Source organism: Numida meleagris, chromosome 4 (assembly GCF_002078875.1).
Source record: "Numida meleagris isolate 19003 breed g44 Domestic line chromosome 4, NumMel1.0, whole genome shotgun sequence".
Taxonomy (NCBI): domain Eukaryota; kingdom Metazoa; phylum Chordata; class Aves; order Galliformes; family Numididae; genus Numida; species Numida meleagris.
In genome coordinates this window covers 62,177,974-62,198,607 of record NC_034412.1, presented here as the reverse complement: position 1 = coordinate 62,198,607, position 20,634 = coordinate 62,177,974, and the positions used below count along the sequence as shown (strand labels likewise).

General features: G+C 37.4%; 1 protein-coding gene across 5 annotated transcripts in view; it reads right to left on the bottom strand.

Annotated features, from left to right (window-relative positions):
• Positions 1 to 20,634, bottom strand: part of CAMK2D (calcium/calmodulin dependent protein kinase II delta) — a 165,005-nt gene that overhangs the window by 79,482 nt on the left and 64,889 nt on the right. For 4 of the 5 annotated variants that reach the window (XM_021393521.1, XM_021393523.1, XM_021393519.1 and 1 more), the window contains exon 4: positions 19,567 to 19,626. The exons of the other annotated variant lie outside the window; for it this stretch is intronic. In XM_021393521.1, the coding sequence (XP_021249196.1) occupies positions 19,567 to 19,626 (60 nt within the window). The remainder of the gene's footprint in view (positions 1 to 19,566; positions 19,627 to 20,634) is intronic. 5 annotated transcript variants of the gene reach the window in all.

The window sequence follows — 20,634 nt, the reverse complement described above, 5'->3', positions numbered from 1 at the left end:
TAACTAAATTTTCTAAAACTTTTCATTTTTAGCTTTTCACAGCCTCTAAAGTTAATCAAAAATACACAGAAAACAAAATTGTCTCCAGTTATTGTAATATTTAACGAATCGGAAAGCATACAAACAAAAGCAGCAATTCTACATTTCTAAAGAAATCTCTTCTTCTTCACCAGTCTCTCCATGATATGTACACATTTCAAGGCGCATCAAGTGAAACAAAAAGAGGATGACACCTGTATTCAAGCTATCTTAAAAAAGTATTTCATTCAAAGATTAGAACTGTGCTAGCTTGTGGAAGTAAGGAAAGATAAAAGATAGTCCTGATATTTATGTCAGATACTGATTTTTTTTTTACTTTTTTATTTTTTAGTAACAGAGCAGTAATTCAGTTCTTGTACGCAACTTGATTTTGGTGACCAATCCTATTTGACGATCTTAACAAAAAAAAATACTTGTAATTAATGTGAACTATTAATTTGACCAGAGGGAACACTGACAATTATATATTTATATATGGATCATTATTTTTTGGTCTCTCCATGCTTTAGAAGTGACTTAAAATTTTAAAACTTAAAACAAGTCATTCTAGAAGCTGGAGATAACTAAAGCATGCACCCATTCTTTCCACAATCATCTTTCAGATTGTACTGCACAAACTGTAATACCCTGGAAATGCAGCAGGGCTGAAGAACATGCTCTGCAGTCTGACGAATACATTAAATGCATCATCTTACTGTTAGAAACTGCCTGCAAATGTACTTTAACTGAATTAGTGATGCAACAACAAGCATTACTCACCTCTCCCTCCCCGAAGGCTGACTGAAAACTTGATATTCCTGCCCACTCCTTCCCCCAGTGTACACAGAATTTTTTGTTTTATTAATAAAGAAAGAGAATAGAAATAGAGAATAATGTTCAGCCTAGACAAATGAAAAGTAACAACTACTGATTAGCAATGCAAACATCCATTTTGTTGAGGACATATTTTCAGATTTTTGACAAATAAGGTTTTTTCCTATGTAAACCAGATGTATTATGGAGAAAAAAATTAAATTGAAAAAATTTCTCGAGCCAAATTAGAAAAACATTCCCAGTCATTCTGGAGGAATATGACCAATAAACTTTGGTAAAGAAGATGTTTGTAAAAAAACTATATTCAAAAGAACTTTAATAAATGATCATGTCATGTCATAAAAAGTCGATATTTCATTACTTAATGGAATATGCATTTTATTTATAAAAGTATTCAATTCCCTCCTAGCTGGGGTAAAACAGTTCATAGAAAGCATTGCACTTCATTATATCAAAGCAGTTAACAACTTAAGAACCTGAGCATAATACAAACCAAATATACAAAGATGCACATGTAAACACTTGCAGAATTCTCTTCCACATAGACTACATATCTTGAGAAATTTTGCACACAAACTCATTTTTCATGTTTTACTTTTGCATTCCAGTGCTCCTAAGCACAAGTATGTTCTGGTGGATACCAGAGGTAAGACAGACCCCTGACAACTGCTAACATCCCTTGTCATTCCCTGTCTCATTCATACCACTACACAAAGTTGTCACACTGTAGTGAGCCAAAGGAGACAACAACTCAGATATTCACATATTTTAAAACCCCCTGAAGTTACTTAAAAGTTACTCAATTGTAGTTTGACCCACTGCCTTCATAATGGTAGTCTCTCCTCTAATTTCTGTATATTCAATCTTGCAAAGACCCATACATCCAAATAAGCTTACTACTTAATGTCTTACAGTAGCTTCTAATGCTAAGTGTTCATCTTACACACAGAGTTGCATTTTTATTTCACATTTATGTTCCATCCTAAACAAAAAAACTCCTCTGAAAATCAGCTTTTAAAAGGAAGGAAGATTCATTATCCCTACGGAAATAAATCCCCAATCCTTGTGATCAAAGCATCCAGGTAGATTTAATATCCAGCTGTAACAAGAGTACCTCATTGGAAATATGTCTCTGGTTAACCGCAGGAGCTTCCCATCGCATACAATACTTCCCAAAGAACAACACACTTTTTGGATTACTGCCATTGTGTATTACTTCATTCTCCTAATCATGTTTTTAATTAGCATGCATGTGCATGTGTGCTCACGTATGCATGCAGTGACAAAAAACCTTCACAGCCTTGCCCTTGGCTGCTCGGGAGACTGTGTTTGTTGTTGCTGGGCCCTAGTGTCTCTGCTCATTCAGACAAATGCCAGGTCTCCTCCAGCCTCTGCCTAAGCCAGCAGCCTGGCCCTGCTCACATGCCACATGACCTGCAAGTTCACTAACCCACCATGACAGAAAATGAGATCAAGGAAAGGTAATTCCAGTTATACCTTGTCCTGAATTTTGTTGCTAAAACATTACTGTATTAATGGAGAGAGAACATGCACACTGGAGTTCCTTCATTTAAGTTCCAGTGTCATCCCTCTGCTGGTCCCAGTACTGGCCATGAAGCAGCACTTTCCAGCAGCAAGGAAATACTGCAGCAGATGTTCTGGAATAAACCACTTCCAGCCACAGGCCACATGTTTGCAACTTGATTGGTATTTACAGTGAGAGAAAGAAAAACTGCATGGGAACTGCAGCCTAACCCCAATGTGAAGCAGCTCCCCGCCTGATCTCTGAAATGGAAATACGCTGGGGTCCTTCTCCCCTAGAATCAAGACAAATATTTGAGAGGAAGAGGCAACAGAAAGTCCTCACACCAACGTGAATAGGGAGGCGTTCTGTCCAACCCTTGGGAACCAATTCCTTTTGAGATCCAGCAAGCATGTAACAGCATAGTATGATGGTCTTGCTCCTCACTATTCTGGGGATGGAGGGTCTAGAAGCAATAGACTCTGGCCTGAAATGTACGTTAATGTATGTTAGACACTATGCACAAAATCATTGAATGTAGTTATTAAATGTATGGAGATTTCAAAATGATCATTACTATTATGTTAATCTCCTGAAAAAATGCAAGTTCAGAAATGCTGTGCTAATGACTAAATGAAAACTACAAAAACTACACTTAAGAATTCCATGTAAAGAACAAATAACTATGAAGTTCATTTTACTTTAAACGGGATAAGAAGCCTCTACAATGAAAACTTTACTATTCCTTTTATTACAAAATATAAATGAACTATGAAAAGCCAAAAGACACCTCGGACTTATTTTAATTACTCGGTTCTCCAGTGCAAGGGAAGAGGCAGCAGGTGGACACTCCATTCGCTGGCTGGGAGCACCCTGCCCCACTGCCAGAGGCCACGCGTTGCAGCCGCCGGGCGAGAGAGGAGTGCGGAGGTCAGGATTGCTAAGGTGCACAGAGCTGCACATTTCTTTAGCACAACTCAACAGCCACCACCAAACGCTGCATACAAGCTGACTGACAGGCTGGCAGAAGAAGGATAAGGGAGACTTTACTTATCATCAGTTACATTTCAGGGAGAATATAAATTAAATAGCCTCATCCCATTTAATTCCCAACCTTAATACTAAAATAAAAGGATTTAGTTTGTTTGCTGTGATTTTCTCTTTTGCCTTTCAAGCTTTAACTTATTCTAAAGCAAGGTTGTCTAGGGGGATTCTTGTCATCCTACTCTGTGAGAAGATAATGTGTGACAACAGAATATACACAGAAACTTTATTTTTACTTATTTCTTACTGGAAACTGAAGAGATAAGAGCACTGCAATATTAAGACCTTTGGCTACAAAAGAAAAATGTTCTAGTTTATGCTATCACGTTGGCACAGAAACAAAGTTTATACGCTTTCAATTCATCTTAAAACAAAACATCAGCTACTTTAAACCAAAACAATTTCCCAGTTTACACAACAGTAGATGGCCACAAAACTAACTACATCAGTTTAAAAATAAATCAGCTTTTGCTCAAGTTGGAGTAACTTTCATATGCAAATAGATGTAAAATTTCCTACAGGAAAACTTCCTATAGGAAAAGTAATGTTGTTCTGATACAGAGAAGCACACCAGGATTAAAACAAAGGTAACTCCTATTACTAGTCTCTAATGAAAGAATAAATAAATTTAATCATTAGCTTTGTGGGCAGCAGAAATCAGCATGATCTTGAAACATTCCACATTTGCAGTGAAGATCATACATTTATATAATTATCTTTTCTGTAAGACAAGGAAGCTTAAGAGACATCAATGATGTTATAAAGGTAGTTACACATTCTACTGAAGTGGCTATAAACATTAGACACAAACAAATGCATCTGAGCTCAGTTTTTAAGACCTAACATCATTATGAAGTACAGCCACCAACAGTGCACATGGATTTATTTAATCAAAGTAGGTACCACCTTTGGAGGGCATCTGGAATTTAATGATTGTCTATTTAGTTTGACATCAAGACGAACCACTTATCCTCTACTCCTATAGGCATTTTTAACTGCAATATTAAATATCTGAATGTGGCATTAAAATGACAACTTGAACACTTTTCCAAATTAAAACAATAAGTAAAAAAGCTAAGATACCAAATCAACATCACCTCTAAACTATTTCTAGCACATGTTGCATAATATTATTCTAATGTGCAACAGTCCTTGGAGATTAGAAAATGCTGTGTTCTGAATGCTTCCAGGACATGGATCTGCTCCAGCAAAAACATGAGCTGAAGGGCAATAAAGTCATCTCCATGGAACAGATTCACACTGCTACTAACATCCATGCAAACTTTCATTTGCTTAGGAAGCTCTTGGCCTACAATTAGCAGAGAGCAGGGAAGAATGCAGGAAAAAAATTACTAATATATGCCCCTCCATTGTCTTTCCCTGGCCTCTGCAGGTATCCCAGGGAACACCAGCTAGGCCGGCTTTTGACCTGATTCAGTACAGCCGTTACTACATGACTCATGAGCAAAGGATCCAATGCAAACACAAAACTCTCCTACCTTCTCAGATTTTGCAAATATGTAGTAAAAATGAATTTCTTGCAGTTCATGTTTACTCCACTAATCTTTCACATCTGTGAATGGTTTCACCATACTGTTTGAAAGCTTCTGTACTTACTGACTATACTTTTACTTTGCAGATGATGCAGGCTGCCTAAACTTTTCTAGAAAAAGACCTTTTCAGTAACAAAATATGAATAAAACTATTGTTTTCTAACTGACTTGTATCAGCCAAGCTGAATAGGGAAAAGGAAACATCTTTTTTGCCCTATCATCATTTTACATTCTTTATTTTGGGGATGAATCTGGTATTTTCTTGTGTTTATACAGTACCACTATAAAGTTATCCTCTGTCAATTTATCTGATAACTGTTTTTATATCTGTGCATAAAAAAAAAACAAAGCCAAAGCCATCTTCATAAGACTTGGTCCCCAAATGTTCTATTTCATGTTGTTAGCTCTGAGGAAAAAGACCTAAAATGGACACAACAGAGCTGTAACATGCACATAATTATAATCACACCTCTGTCTCTGGTGACAACTTCCATGAAGAACAGTCCCAAATATCCTAAATGAGAGTAATAAGGTAAACCCAAAGATGGACTCCTTGTGGTTTGTGTCATATAGAACACAGACATCCCCTCAGACTTTGGATTACATTTCTTATGCGAGAACTTTTTGGTAGCAGTAGGGACAGTTTGAGACTACACTTTTTTTCATTCATCAGTTTCCTGAGGAATCTGCAACTGTTGTGGAAAAGAACAAGTACTTAGGTTTTCTTAGGACCTGATTACCTTCCCATGAGAATATATACTCCCTGAACCTGCGTGGTCAAGGAGAAAATTGTCTCATAGTGCTTTTTTGAATATTAAAATACAGTTATTCCACTGAGTTTTCCTTTATTACCACAAACAGAGCTAAAATACCATATCTTTTTCTGTATTAGTGGACAGAATGGCAGTAGGTTATAGGAGGTGAAACAATTTACCTCTTCCAAACAAGTGGCAGGGCTAGAGTTTCCCACAGGGGCCACAGCACAGAAAGCAGTGATTCTAGCCACCCCCAACTTGCTCAAGATATTTCCAAAGATTACTGATGATGCAGAAGGATTTCTACTCCTACTTTCCCCTCTCTCAGAAGGGCATAATTTAGCACACAACAATTACAGATAAATATTTTAATTTGTAGTTGTTATTTTCACAGCATGTTTCCTAGGATATGCCTTTCATGCAAATGGTAACCAGGTGTAGAGATGCTCAAACTACCTTTAAACAAGCTGATGTGTTTACTTGTATTAGTTTAATTGTACTGGTATGACTAACTTAGCCTGCTCTTCGACAACAGCAGAAACAAAAAGCAAGACTAGGCTAGGCATCTTCACATTGTGCTACAGTTTGCAGTGAAGACAGAAAGAAGTTTGTTCATTGTGATCTCTACCAACCTGAAAAATCATGTTGTTTGAAAAGTCTCAAGGAAAAAAACAAGGTTACTGTAACTGTACTGTTATTTCTAGCTATCAGTATGACACTGCAGACTTCTATACAATGTCAGGTATAGTAAAGAAAAATTTCCAGTAACCTAGATAACCAAATATTTCTACAATTAATCAAGATGACATATAAGCAGTTAAAACTTTCAGTAATTTAATGGAGTGTAAGACAGAGCAATGCAATGTACTAAACCAAGATAGAACGTTTCGGTAGTAATCTCATTTCATCTCCATCCACACGGCTGAGCTCAAAAATGCCGGTATTTATTTCTGAGTAAATGTGGTTCCCCCTCTATCAATTAACTACCACAGAAAGTCATGCAAACAGAATGGAGGACAACTATAAATTACCATGATTTTCATAACATGCAAGTTTACAAATAGACAGTGGTTCCAAATGATGGAAAGGGTTTGTTTTGCAAAAGGCGGGGAATGCATATTAACTTAACAGATGACAAACTTGAGGCTTATGATGAAAAACTGCCATTGTCTTTTAATCACAGTCTCACAATGAATGGAAATTAGACAGTTTGTCCTGTCCCACAGGACCATTTATAAGATTGTAATTAGCTCTGTGGAAACCCAGACAGACTTGGATGGAAAAACTGCAACAAAGAGCGGGAAGCCAGTCTGTATTCATAAAAACAGACTACTGGTTGCAGTTGAAGCACTCTTGAAATATTCTTCTTGCTAGGCAGCCCGTTTAGTACATCCAATGACCCCCAAAATATATAACATACAGATGACAGCTGCAAGCTGGTCAGCTGCAATTATGTCTCTAGTTTATCAGCCTGCCTTTCCCAGCTAGATTGCACAGCCAAATTCAACATAGTATCAGCAAAAACCGCACTGATAGTAGATCAAGTAGGGAAGGAATACAGTTCAGTAACTCTCAAGGTCATCTGGTAAATAAATACACCAATAAATTCATTAAAAAAAACACTGCTTGGTCTATACACATGCTGATACACATGACTGCTATTCACTGCTGTGCAGCACAGAAACAGAAGCTGTGGATTTCATTACAGTACCAGAACACCTTTGATATACTAGCATCAGGAACAGAGAGCCACGCTTGGCTCAGTGTGACTGTAATGAAAAGGTGGATGTATTTAAAGGAGATAGTCATCCAGAGGACAAACTAAAATTAGAAGCACATTCTCATGGGCAGTCCATGAGAATACTAACACACTGGTGAAGCCACTAAAAAAAGAACTTCCAACTTTGGAAGGTGACTGCGAGGAGAGAGGTATCATTAAACCCATATCAACAGAAAAAAAATCCTAGATCAGCAGTTTGGTAGGAGTAAGGAAATCTCCAGTGCACAAATCTGCAAAAACAGACCAAACCGAGCAATTATGAGATATTTATCTATTGGCAATGAGGTAGCACAGTTTCCCATTTGCAGGGAAAAAGCAGTCACTCTCTGTGTTAGGTTGCAGTATGTTAAAAGCTGAGACACCAGTTCAGCTAACATCTTTTGGTGTACCATGGCTTTGACAGCTATTTCCAGCAGTAGAGGAACACAGCCGCCTCGATTCATTATGAAAAGTAAATTTATGACTTTTTTAAGGTAAACATTTGAAAGAGGGAGGAAAATCCTAAAGGACATCTGAAACACATGCTACAAGTTAGTCCATGACAGGGGATGGTTAGGGGACAGCTGTCACATTCTGGACCTGATCAATGCTCTCCCTGCACCCACTGAGCACAAGGGGTAAGACTAGCCAGACTGGCACCAGCACATGGCTGCCATGCAGAGAGACAACAGAGGGTAACATCCCAGCAGTTACCGACACCACCAGCTAAGCAGACTGCCTGGAATCCTGCTGAGGACAGACATACAGCTGTTTAAAAAACATAAGCATCCATTTTGCTGTGGCAAGTACTTTCAAGGGAGAACTTCTCTTAGGGAAACACAGAAGTAGACAAGAAGCTCTTCAAATTTTAGATGCAGTTTTTGTGCGGTGCATTGGCCAGCAGTTTAACTGAGGTGGTTGCCCTCATCATTACATCGCCACAGTTACCACAGCCACAACCTGAGCAAGGAAAAACTGTGCAACGACTTTTCTTCTCCTAGGATTCCTTCAGAACAAGAAACCAGAATAATGTGTACTGTAACTACCCCCAAAGTACATTTGCAGAGTCAGAGAAAACACTCTAGGTCTACACCGCTAAACTGAGAAGAACCAAGGACTCCCATTTGGCCAGCCTCCTACTGTCACGGCAGTGCTCAGTTTCACTTTACCTTATTCATTATCTTCTAAGTAAAATTGTACATTTTCAGTAAGCAACTCGTTTTCTATGTGCAAATACCAATATCCAAGAGATTATAAAATCTCTTACTGAATGGGCATTCCATGGTAAAGGTGCAGAAGAAAATGATTTGAAATGCAAAAAGTATGAGCAAAAGGAGTTTTTTTGCATGTGATTTTGCATTGTACACAGAAGTTTTATGCCTATAAAATGTATGACTTGGAACTACTTAAAAACTACATACCAAAAAAAGTCAGGCTCTGTTTACAGTTTTTATAAAATTACTCTTTCATTAAAAATGTATTTTACTGTCAGCTTAAACATGAAAGCGGATGTTTTTTCAAAAAGAGAACAAAAATATCCTACAGAGTTGCAGTGGTATTTGAGAACATCCACTTTTCTTTCCATTACCTTGTTCACTGATTGGCAGGCATGAGTTTAGAGAATGAAGCACTGCCAGCACCATTTCCTGTAAAAAATATAATTCTCCCCATTTTTTAACATCTGTTTTATTAGGGGGAAAAAAAAAGCCCCTAAAATCATTTTCCTCTGTACTATCTCATCATGAAAGTATCCTAGGAGACTGCAGTGCAATGCTCAGATCTAGGATCAAAAACACACAAACAGGCAACACCCTGAATTACATCGTATCTTGCTGATTTGAAGAAACTCAGAAAGTTTTTTCCGTTGGCACACAGTAAGGACAGCTTAATTTGTTTCTAGCTACAATTTCTTCCATGCATTCTCCAGGAGATGGCCACCAAGATGATCAGGGGTCTCCAGGCAGCACACAAGGAGGGGCCAGGTCAGCTGCACCACATCACCCTGCTGCCAACAGGGAGGCTGTTGTAATGATAGAAACAGTCTTCTCTAAGATGCAAATGGCAAAGCAAGATGCAAATGACAAGGCAAGAGGCAACAGAGGCATGTCGGAATATGCAAAAAATCCAGCTGGGCATAAAGACACTTTTATTTATTTATTTTTGTTAACAGGAAGATGGTCAAACACTGGAGCAGAGCCCAGCATGGCTGTGCAACTTCCTTCACTAGAGATGCTCCAACCTCAGCAGAACAGGCCCTGTGTAACTTCATTTTACTGGGCATGGCTTGTGCAGGAGTTTGAGACTGGATAAGCTGCACAGATCCCTTCCAACTCTCATAACTCCATGATTTATGATGCTTGGCAGGGAGTGGGACATGTAAGTAAAGCAAAATATCTGAGAAGATGCAGTAACCCCTGAGATTGCCTCTCTTAATCAGCTTCGTATGTTTTTATCATCTTTGGAAGAAAAGCAAAATCATTTGTCCAACCCAAGCCATCCTCTTACAGCGAGCTCCCAAAGCACATGTGCTGATTTACAGTCACTTCAGTCAGAACAATCCTTTGCTGAAAATCACGAGACCCTCCTTTAGACTCTCACCACTCCCAGCTCATATCCCCAGCTTTGTCCCTTTCCCTCTCCTTCCAACCAGCCATGCCACCCTTCCTGCCTTCTCCCTCCTTCTGTCCTCATCTTCAAAACGGTCCTTTTCAGCACCTGGCAGGGAACTAAAGCAGCAGCAGTGTGGAGGGTTGAGGATGGGCCTCGGCTCTGAGGTGCTACAGACAGGCACTTTCACGTCCAAGAGCCCTTCTCCAGGAGCAGGTACATCCCAACTCCTCCCAGCTTCCCTGCTAATAATGGTGACATTCCACTCTCTTCAGGTTAGGATGCAAAATGCTCAAAATTGGCTGACTGAGGTTGCTTGGGAAACAAATGCTGCCTGAATGTTAATTCTGTTTTCTCCTGGAAAAGGGAACAGGCCAAGACAGAATTCATAGCTGTAGCTGCATTTGTACCACTCATGTGAGGGTTGAACTAAGGCTATCCAAACAATGAGATAAATCCACACTACTGAATATTCTTTCACCTTTATTTCAGTTTGTTTTCCAACTCGAGCAAGATGTCCACAGATTTTTTTAGTGAAAATTATTCACTTAATAAGCGGTGAACAATATTATCTGTACAAAGCAAAGGGAATAGAACTTACAACATCCCCTAAAAATGCTCTAAAAATGTCTGCAAGTTTTACTGAAAGAAAAAAAGAAATTAGCTTAAGTAGTAGAGGTCTATGTTTTTGGAGGAAAGGGTCCAGAAGAAAATTACATATTTGTGGTTAAGCTGGGAGTCATAATGTCTATGTATATGTATAACGTGGTTGCAGATTCATAATACACAAATCTTTCAAACAAAAAATGTAAGTTTTCAAAGATTAGTCAGTTAAAAGACTAATTCATTTTAATCAGTCTTATTTCTATGGTTCTTGAAGTCAGCACTGCAATGATGAGACTCTTCCTTCCATTACGCATACACAGACAGTAAGCAGAACACGAATCAAACACAAATGGGAAGTGCAGCAGCTCTCCAAGCACAGACCCCCTGCAGCAGGTTCCTCAAGAGAGATGTTAAAACTCCACTTCTTCTTTCTGTGGATTAGTCTATTTTACATTTTAAATGACTAGCTACACAAGCATAGCTGACTTTATGCAAAAAAAAACCTACTTAGAGAAAGCTGGACACACCATGAAAAGAATTTTCATGTGTTTAAGAAAATGTAAAAACTAACTATAAGCAGGCAAGGAAAGGTCTGGTTCTCACTTGATTTATACTTTATTATTACCTGTTTTGGTGCATATTATATATATAACTTATATGGTTAAAAAAATGACAACATTTGTGGTCAGTCTTAGTGAAGCCCTACTTCCACAGCATATTATTGAGCTAGAATAATCTTGCCCTCCATTTAAAGGAAAGAAAATAGTCTACTGTGACAAACAGTAACATTACTGCTGGTGCTAAAGCACATTTTTATGTTACACAGTAACCCAGAAGAGTAAAACCAAAAGACTCAATGGCGCTCTTAAAGCATAATCCTTTTATTCTGTTAACTGAAATAGGAACAAAAGGTGCAACACCTTATAAATTTGCCTTTACAGTTCATTGCTTTGGCACTCAGACAGACAACAGTATCTGATACTTAGTACGTTGAAAGATACTGAAAGAAGTAATAATATTGAAAGAAACACCACACAGGCCTTTCCCCAACAAATTCTTACAGCATCAGAGGTGAAAACCTTCAGCCTCTTCATCTTAAACATTGACTTGCCATTCCCAACTACTTCAACTATTAGAAGAAGTCAAATGCATGTAAGTAACAGTAACTGCTGAGAAAAAAAAGACTGCAGAAAAGTCAGTTGCAATGAAAACCATAATGGTTCCTCGTGCATTCCTGCCTGCTTCAGTCTCATGACAGTGCATTTAATTTCACAAATGGCTGTCACAAAAACAGCTTCTATATTCTACTGTTGCACTTTTGAGTAAATCCTGTAGCTGCAGCTGAGTGTGAATGCTGTATCTGTGTTTTTTTTAATAATGTGAAATGGCTTTTACATAAAGTCATTTAATATCTCCGGTTTATTTGGTTTCTTTATGCTTTAATTCACTCAAGTGCTGTGGTTTACTTTATACATCACAAAAATTATAAGTTTAACTAATTCAGTTAAATGCAAGAGATTTTAAATTGTTGAACTGATTTTCTCATCTAAGCAGTAACAAATTAAAGCGGGATTTACACGCACCATCCTATAAATTTCTGGTTTCTACATATATTTAGCATACAGATAATATACCTCCCAAGGACCATCTCTACTGAGCATAAATTTATGTAGCTGAGAATTTGATTTTCACTGCATATGGGAAGAGTTGTGTTATTACCTTTACAGTCTGGTTTCTGTTGCTTTTTTGTTTTTAGGTGAAGAGTGAAAACTGTAATTAAGCTCAGAAAAATATTGTGCTAAAAAACTACACCTGCCAATCTGAAGAGGCCTGATTTTTATTCCACACTGGGTTTATACAGTAACTTAACTAACACCAGCTGAGTTATAGTTGACTTTGTCACAGTAAGTCAAAAGAAATTCAAAAAGGATTTACTGAATTCACCTTTGCTCTGTGCTAGAAGTGTTTCTCTTCATACAAATTTCTGTGAAGCCCCAAGCACAAACTTGGCGAAAGTAAAACATAAATGACACAGTGTCCCACATAAAGGGGGACAGAAAACCATATCCTTAACTACCCTTTGTGCAAAATGAACCAGACAATACGAAGTTTCTTGTTTTTCTATCACATGGAGGATTTAGCAAATTCAGTGCTGATGGTTTTTTTTGTGTGTGTGTGTTGATGAGAACACCTCAAAATGATGGCTTTACCTCCTTTCCTTCATGCATTAAGTGGTACTTTTGAATAACTAAGCTGAACACAAGCATGATGAGTTGGATGAGGAGCAGTGCCAAGTCTGGGTGCTACCAATTTCCTCAGCAATTTATGGGACATACCCAACTCAAAGTATGGAAACCAGAGTAGACTGCAAACAGACACCAACACATTTACGAAATCAGCTTAGAGATTTGTTTCTGCCTGGCATAGCAGGCAACTAGCCTGCCTCATCTGTTGCAAAGCCACCTTCCATTGGAAAAACACTGCTCCACACTCTCATACGCAGGTCCAGCTCTACTTCTTCAAAAACAACAAAAATTTCTGCCATTCTGTCCTGAAAGTATAGTAACTCATGCTGGTCAGCAGTGCCACAGCTCCACTCTGACTGCAGCTATGCAAACAGATCTGCACACAGCTGGCTCAGGCCTATTAGGGTTGACACGGCACCGTTTCTGCTTGGCAGTCCTACTTACTTCTAAATATCCTGGCTTACAAAGCCATTCAGGGACAACCTGTCCTGTTGCCAAAGAGGCCTTCATTTATCACCCAGAGGGCTGCCACATGTCAGTAAAATCTGCTGTGGCCTTTTGGGAAGAGTTGAAGGTTCACCAGAGCCAGACTTGAGCTGTCAGTTAGTGGATTCTGTTTGCTTACCATACCTCACACATCATCTACTGAGCAGGGAGAGGACACGGCAGCAGAAAGGGAAGGAATGGTGTGCTCTAATGAAACCAGATGTGTCAGCGCTGCCATGTGAAAACCGGGATGTTCTGGTTATTTACAGTGATCCTATTACACTGTACATATTGTCTCAATTTTTGTTGTCTGCAGTTTTTGACAAGTAGGAATGTAAAGGTAACAAAGCTTTTGCATTAGCTAAAGAGAGAAAAAATTGAAGTCTGATTTAGGAAAACACTACTCAGTTCAGTATAAACCCTGCAAGAACAAACTCAAATTGGAAAAAAATACAAAAAACAACAACTACAAAACACTTGAATCAGCAGTTTTTCAGAGTGGGTCAGAACCTGTATCACTGGGCTAAAAAAATTTTCAACTGTTGTTACCTCATAAACCAGAATTACGGCAGTAGGCTCTAAATCAAAATCATTAGTAGTAAGATCGTGTAACAGTGTTACATTCACAAAAATCCACAGATTACTAGACTAAAAATCAGAGACTGCTATAATACAGCTTCACCTAAAATCAAAAGAAGACGGAGAAATCAAAATTTACCAAAAGATGAAAGCTGGAAAACAGGTGAGTGGCAATGGATTTCATGATGAAGAGTTGAATAATTTCATTACACATTTTCTTTAGAAGTTCCTAAACTACCAAATTGGAAGCATTAGTACATTTAATAGCTGTAAAGATAATAGTTGTTCAAGATGACAAATATCCTCTCTGTATTTGCTCAGTAACAGAGGTAAATTTTCAATATAACTTACGCAATCATATCAATAAAAAGCACTATGTTCTCCAAAGAGTGAGATTAACCAACGGTTAGGTCTTCAATTTTAAACTAAATTATGTTATTAAACCATAATAAGGAAAGAAATTATGTACACAATGATGTTGCTACAATAATTGAATTGTGGTAAGAACTGGAGAAATCAACAATACTGAAAATCAGACAGCTGAACAAACTACTGTACAAATTGATGGAGCATTGTTACTAAAGGAGCTTGGGCTGTTTGCCTGAAGTTTCCTGCCACAACTTAATAGAGGAAGCAAGTTAAATTAAGAAATGTTGGAAAAGGAGAGGGCTAGCATTCAATGTTACCTCTGAAAAAAGAAAATACCACTATGATGACCAGGAAGAAAGTACTCAGAGCCGCCATGAAGCTTCCCCTCAAGGCCTGAAATTCAGCCAATGGATTTGCCCCATTTTAATCCCCAGGAGTCTGAAGTGACAATAATGTACAGAGCCTTGATTAACTTTGTTTCAAAAGAGTATTGTTACACAGAAGGAGGGTACTCAATCTCATCTCTTATTTTTGACTGTTTATTAGTATATTATAAGGAGAATAAAGCAGCTAGGCTATGAAGGAAGTGGAATTTTAGTTTTTCTGCAGATAAAGATGTTTGCATATTTCTGATGTATTTCTGAGTAAATAAATAGTTTTCAATTAAGAAATAATAGGGATAAAACTCATCTGTCAAACAGTAAGAAGTTATATGTTGAAACAGCTACTGTTTGCAATTTCATACTTATCCAAAGAGCAGACATGGAAGCTGAAATGAATGTATGTTTACACAAAATTCACTGGCTGGCTTTATACTGCAATTACTCCAATACAAAGTACTGAGGCACAAAGAGGCAAAAATCAGAAAATAAACAATATGTATTGCTAAAGAATAACTGATGAGGCAGTGTTGTATATTCTAAATAAACTTCCATGTACGTATTATGTAAGTCTGAAGTGTCAGAGATGTGAAAAAGGAGAACAGAAAAAAAATGTATTTCTAATCCACTTTACACTGAGGTATTTTTCCTACTGATTTTCCTTAACAACAACAAAAACAAAAAAACACACACAAAAAAAACCACCAAAAAAAGCGAATCGCATAATCTAGCAGTAAAACAAATGCCTTACAGAAGACAGTTGATGCTAGCAGAGGTAGTAGCCAGATTTGTGACTTGTGACTTCATTAAAAGGACATCAAGTACACCTGGAAAGATCTTTGTCTTAAAAAAAAAAATCGCTGCACCCAAAATGTGTATTTCAAATGACTGTATGCTTGCATAGGTTTAGCTGAACTTAAGCATATGTGTCCATATCAAACAGTACAAAACCTCTGTATCAAAATGAATGGATTTCGTTAATTTTTAAAGATTTGAAAGGGCTAGATAGCTGGATTTTGACTTACTCTTTCTTCCTCACACTTGTCTAGTGAGGATAATCAGCAGTTTAGATTTTTCATACATGAATTTAGAAGTTGCTACCTTTCCATAGTTCAAAATCATTCTTCCAGTAGAAAAGCCTAGCAGATAATTCCAATGAAGAATCAGTTCCCTCACTTGCTGTGGCTTTATACTTAAATTTATACTTAAATGCTTCATCTGTGAACATTTGGTGGATGTATTGTATCATGAAATAATCATCCTATGTTTCAAATACTTCCAAAAGGGACGTAGAAAATGCATTTGTTTCTTCTCAGTGTTTTTTGTGTTTAGTATTTCACAGAGACTACTTTCAGAGATTCGAATCAAGAACTGAGATGAAAATATTTTCATGATATCTCCTTAATTTCCAAATTTCAGAGTCCTATCCCTTTGACAGAAAGCACTCTGAGTTAGCCTTCTCCTAATTCTTTCTCCATATGCCGTGCTTTTCCAGCCTTTTTGTTCCAAATCTACATTTAAAAAAAATAAAAACACTCATGACTAATTTAAGGGTTCCTCTGCCAATACCAGAGGAACTTAAGGTTAGTGCATATGAATACAGATTAAAATTGAATGACTTCTTCAAATGCTATTCTAAGATTTCTTAACTGCATGAGACTCACTAAAAACAAAACAAAACAAGCAAACAAAGATCAGGTCAGACAGGAAATGATGATAAAACTGGTATTCTTGTAAAACTAAAAATAGGTATGTTGATTAAGAAGTTTGGTCCTGAATTATTTCTTATCCTGATGGAATAACTAAACGCTAAATATTTTTTCTAGTTATGTACCAGTTGGACATCTACCTTGGAAGTAAAGAGACAGTGATCTGTAGAATTTTTTGACGTTCTATTTTCTCTGGAAAGGCTAATGGAAAATAGTTCCAGCGGTTTAGATTGTTTTTAAAACTCCATTCCTCTAAAGAAAAAAACCAAAACATAATGTGTTTACTCACAGGCTGAAATCTGAAAGCGTGATTCATTTCAGCTGTGCTGCTTTACTCTAACTGGTTTTCACCCCAAAGTATCTGGTGGCAGTCTCAAGATGTGAAAGATAATTTACCAAAGTGTTCACAAAACAATCTAGAAAAGAGTAATATTATCTACGTATTGCTTTAAAAATAAAGATAAGCTAAAAGAGATTCCTTTAATCCAAGTCACTTTAAAAGTGTAATTTAATGAAGCTAACTAAGAAAAATAAATAGGAGTAAGCCTGAAAGAAAAGAGAAAGGACTGGAGAATTCTAACTTCAGAAAGCTGTCACCCTGCAGTGAATGTGCAATGATTAAAAAGACAAATAACTGAAAATCTGCAATAGGGGAAAATAAAGAAAAGCACTGAAACTGTGAATGTGGGAAAAATACGGATAAAAAGAAATCTGAATGTTATGTTCATGGGCTTGTTAATACTTTTAAACACATACTCTTTGTCATATATAATAGAAGTAAAATTTGCTTACAAGAGCTAATCTTTATGATTCCGAAATGCATAAAACGTATTATAAAGTCTGTGGCTATGGCTGAGTTAACAGAGCCTGTAAACTTCCTTTTTCACTATTACTATTTCCTTGTGCGAAGCAGTATTACCCATCAGAGATGGTTTTTTCAGAAAATACACATGGAAGTGACACAAGAGCAAGAGATTCAGCTTTCTAATCAGGCAGTATGCACCAAGAAAGATTTCAGGGTTCTTGTTTAGCTGGCTGAGGGCATGACTGCAGGAGCAGTAAAGTGCTGCCAGGGCTGGGCAGGGCACGTACGGGAATGCTGCTGGGCACAGGGAGAGAACAGGAGGGTTGTGAGTGCAACTCACTAAGGTGGAGACTAGACAGTCAGCTCGCACGCACACATGAGCCTCTTCAGCCCAGCACACACCTGATACAACTTCAGAGGTCTAAAATTATTACTTTTGGAAAGTTTCCTTCATACATTTACAAAAACAGTTCTCCTATTCAGACCACATTTATACTTTTCCTCCAAGATAGAAACAAGAAACAAAGTATCCTTCACTATGACAATTATGCAAACAAATTCATTGGAAGAGCTTTTTTCAGGCAGATACACTAGCAGGGCTGGCAGAATAGCTGACAGTAGAAATTGAACAAGGACAGAGTTTAATGCCTGCTGCCAACCCCCTGGCCTGTTAATTCTGTATCATGAAAATTTTCTCTCAGGCAGGTCTATAACATGATGTCTTTTCCCAGACAGGTGTAAAAGATTTTGCTTCATAATCTGTTCACTCAGTTGCATACCTTGGAGCAGGTAATGAAGTGTGGAACTTGTGTTGACTTACATAAGCCTAACTGTCACCAAAGCTGTCATCATATCTCTGCATCTCAAGTCATACATTCACAAATATATAAACACTATATGGATTAGTTGGTCTGCCAAAAGGGATCTAGACTACATCCTAATATTGGTTCGAACTACTCAACAAAGCTAAGAAATATGATCACATGAAAACAATTAAGATATTTGTTTCAAGAGTTCTGTGCACTTCAGCTCTTGCACTTAATCAGTTTATTATTGTTTTTTAATCATCTTCCCTGAGAGATTCAAATTCACAAATATACTCTAACAATAATTAGAGCAAGGCACAGGTAAACTACCCCAGAAAACCAGCACTGTCGTCCTCTTCTTTGTCTTCCACCACTTTACAATGCACAAATTTTAGCTGGGATAAAATAATGCCCATAACACCACTCTTCCTCATTAACCAAATTTGCACATGAAACCTCTATGCCTTTGAGACAGTGTAAGAGAGCTTTTTCAAAGATTCAATACTTCATTTTGAGCTGGGGTTTGTTTGTTTTCCATTTACAATTATTATTAAAAGGAAGGAGCTGTTTCTTTCCCAGACATAAAACAATTAGATTAGACTAAAAAGGTCACAAAGACTAACTCTTGTTAGCTAAGAACTAAAAGGAGAAAAGCTAACCAGAAGAAAGAGCAAGGAAACTGCCAAGAGCCTCTGGAGAACCAAATACATGCACTGGTTTAAAGCACTCAAGTGTTTTTAAGACTGTGTGTGGGGACAGAAAAACGAGATATGCAGGAAAATCCAGCTCTTCTGCAGAAGTCTCAGCAATGGCACATATTCTCAAAACAGAGACACCCAGCATGCAATTCAGTGTCTGAAAAACTGAAGTCCAACCACTTAAAGTTCAAAATACTCATCTTTTTCTACTCTCAAAATCAAAGAAACAGAAAACCCGTGAAAAAAACCAACAATACACTTTTAAATGCTTTTCATGAATGCTAGAGTAGAAAATGTACAGTTTTAGAAATAAAGGGAGAGGAGCTTTCTGCATCTACTTATTCTTCTACAGGAGAAAAGAATTTCAAATAGGATAAAATGAGCGTCTCAGTAAAAACAACACTAAGTTTATCGACACTGGTCTGCCTCTTTTTTGCAACATATGCTGGTACATGAAATTCAGCAGGTCTCAAGAAGTCATGAGCAGTACTGGAAATAACTCCTCCTACACGCTGCTCAAAAAAAACCCAAACACCTGGCACAGACAGCTCACTGATGGCAGAGTAAAAGCTCAAAGAAGATGAGAACATTATGCATTGCTCTAGGTGATCTCTTGGGATATTACATCTCATAGAAGAATTACATAGGAGCACCAGACTATAAAGAAACAGTCTTGCCTGAAGATATTTCCATTTCACTTCTCTGAGCTGCTATTTGTATTTGTTATTTTGTATTTTCCCTCCATTTTCAAAACTCATATCTACTGTATAAAGCAATTAAATGTTCCTACCAATATTAGGATGCTTCAAGAGACGACAGATTCTAGCTTCTCTTTCCAGTTTCTGATGATCTGAAACAAAGGAAAGCACAATAGTTCCTTTTAGTATGAAGATGAACATAATTCAGCATATTTGCTTTATGAAGAAAAAATATGTTATCTGATGCAGTCTTTAATAAACAATTCCTTTACTTAGATCGGTTAAGAGTTTACACTGAATCTGTTTGCAATACTGAATTAAGCTACTGCATCTAACCACTTCTTTGATGGACTACTGCAGGCATTGTTCCAGTACAAAAAGCAAACTGCCAATGCAATGGGAAATACTCATGGCATGACCTATAATTATCAGGCAATAAACCATGTTATAGTATTAATCAAAATAAAGACAATCTGAATCTTTAGTACTATCTTAAATCCAATCTGTTAACTGTTTTAATAATAGCTGCTGTACCAGGTACACTGTTCAACACATGGCAATCACCTCGACAGCATGCCAACACTCCTGCCACATCACTTTCTCACTGCAATAAGATTCTACAGGAACTTCCAGTAACTAATTAAAGTTGTTTGTTCATTAACCTGAAAATATACTACACACTTTTGTCCAGGTGTATCATCTCTTGGTCCCTCCAACCCTCCTGCTATTTGATTCTTTGTAGCCTTTGAGCAGAAGCAATAGGCTCTAGGTTTGAACTTTCCTCCTATGCCACCATGGCCTAGTAACAGTAAGAAATAATGTACCACTATTTATGTTTAGCTTCATTTTGATTAAGTTGTTTATTTATGCAGCACACTTTCACAGTATTTGGTTCAATACCACCATACTGCTACTGCTGTAGTTTGGTTAACATAGAGTAATATAGTACTTGTTTTATATAATAAATGAGCATTGTGAAGGTGTGTAATTGTTTATACTGGCAGTACACGCAGGTTTTTGAGTATATTACAATGTCTAGTGTCAGACAGTAAAAATCAAACACATGCAAAGGGATCTACAGTTTGTAACACAAACTAACATACAAAAAGGTTTCTTAGGGCAATATGGAGAGAAAATTAAGACAGAATGAAAGGCTACAT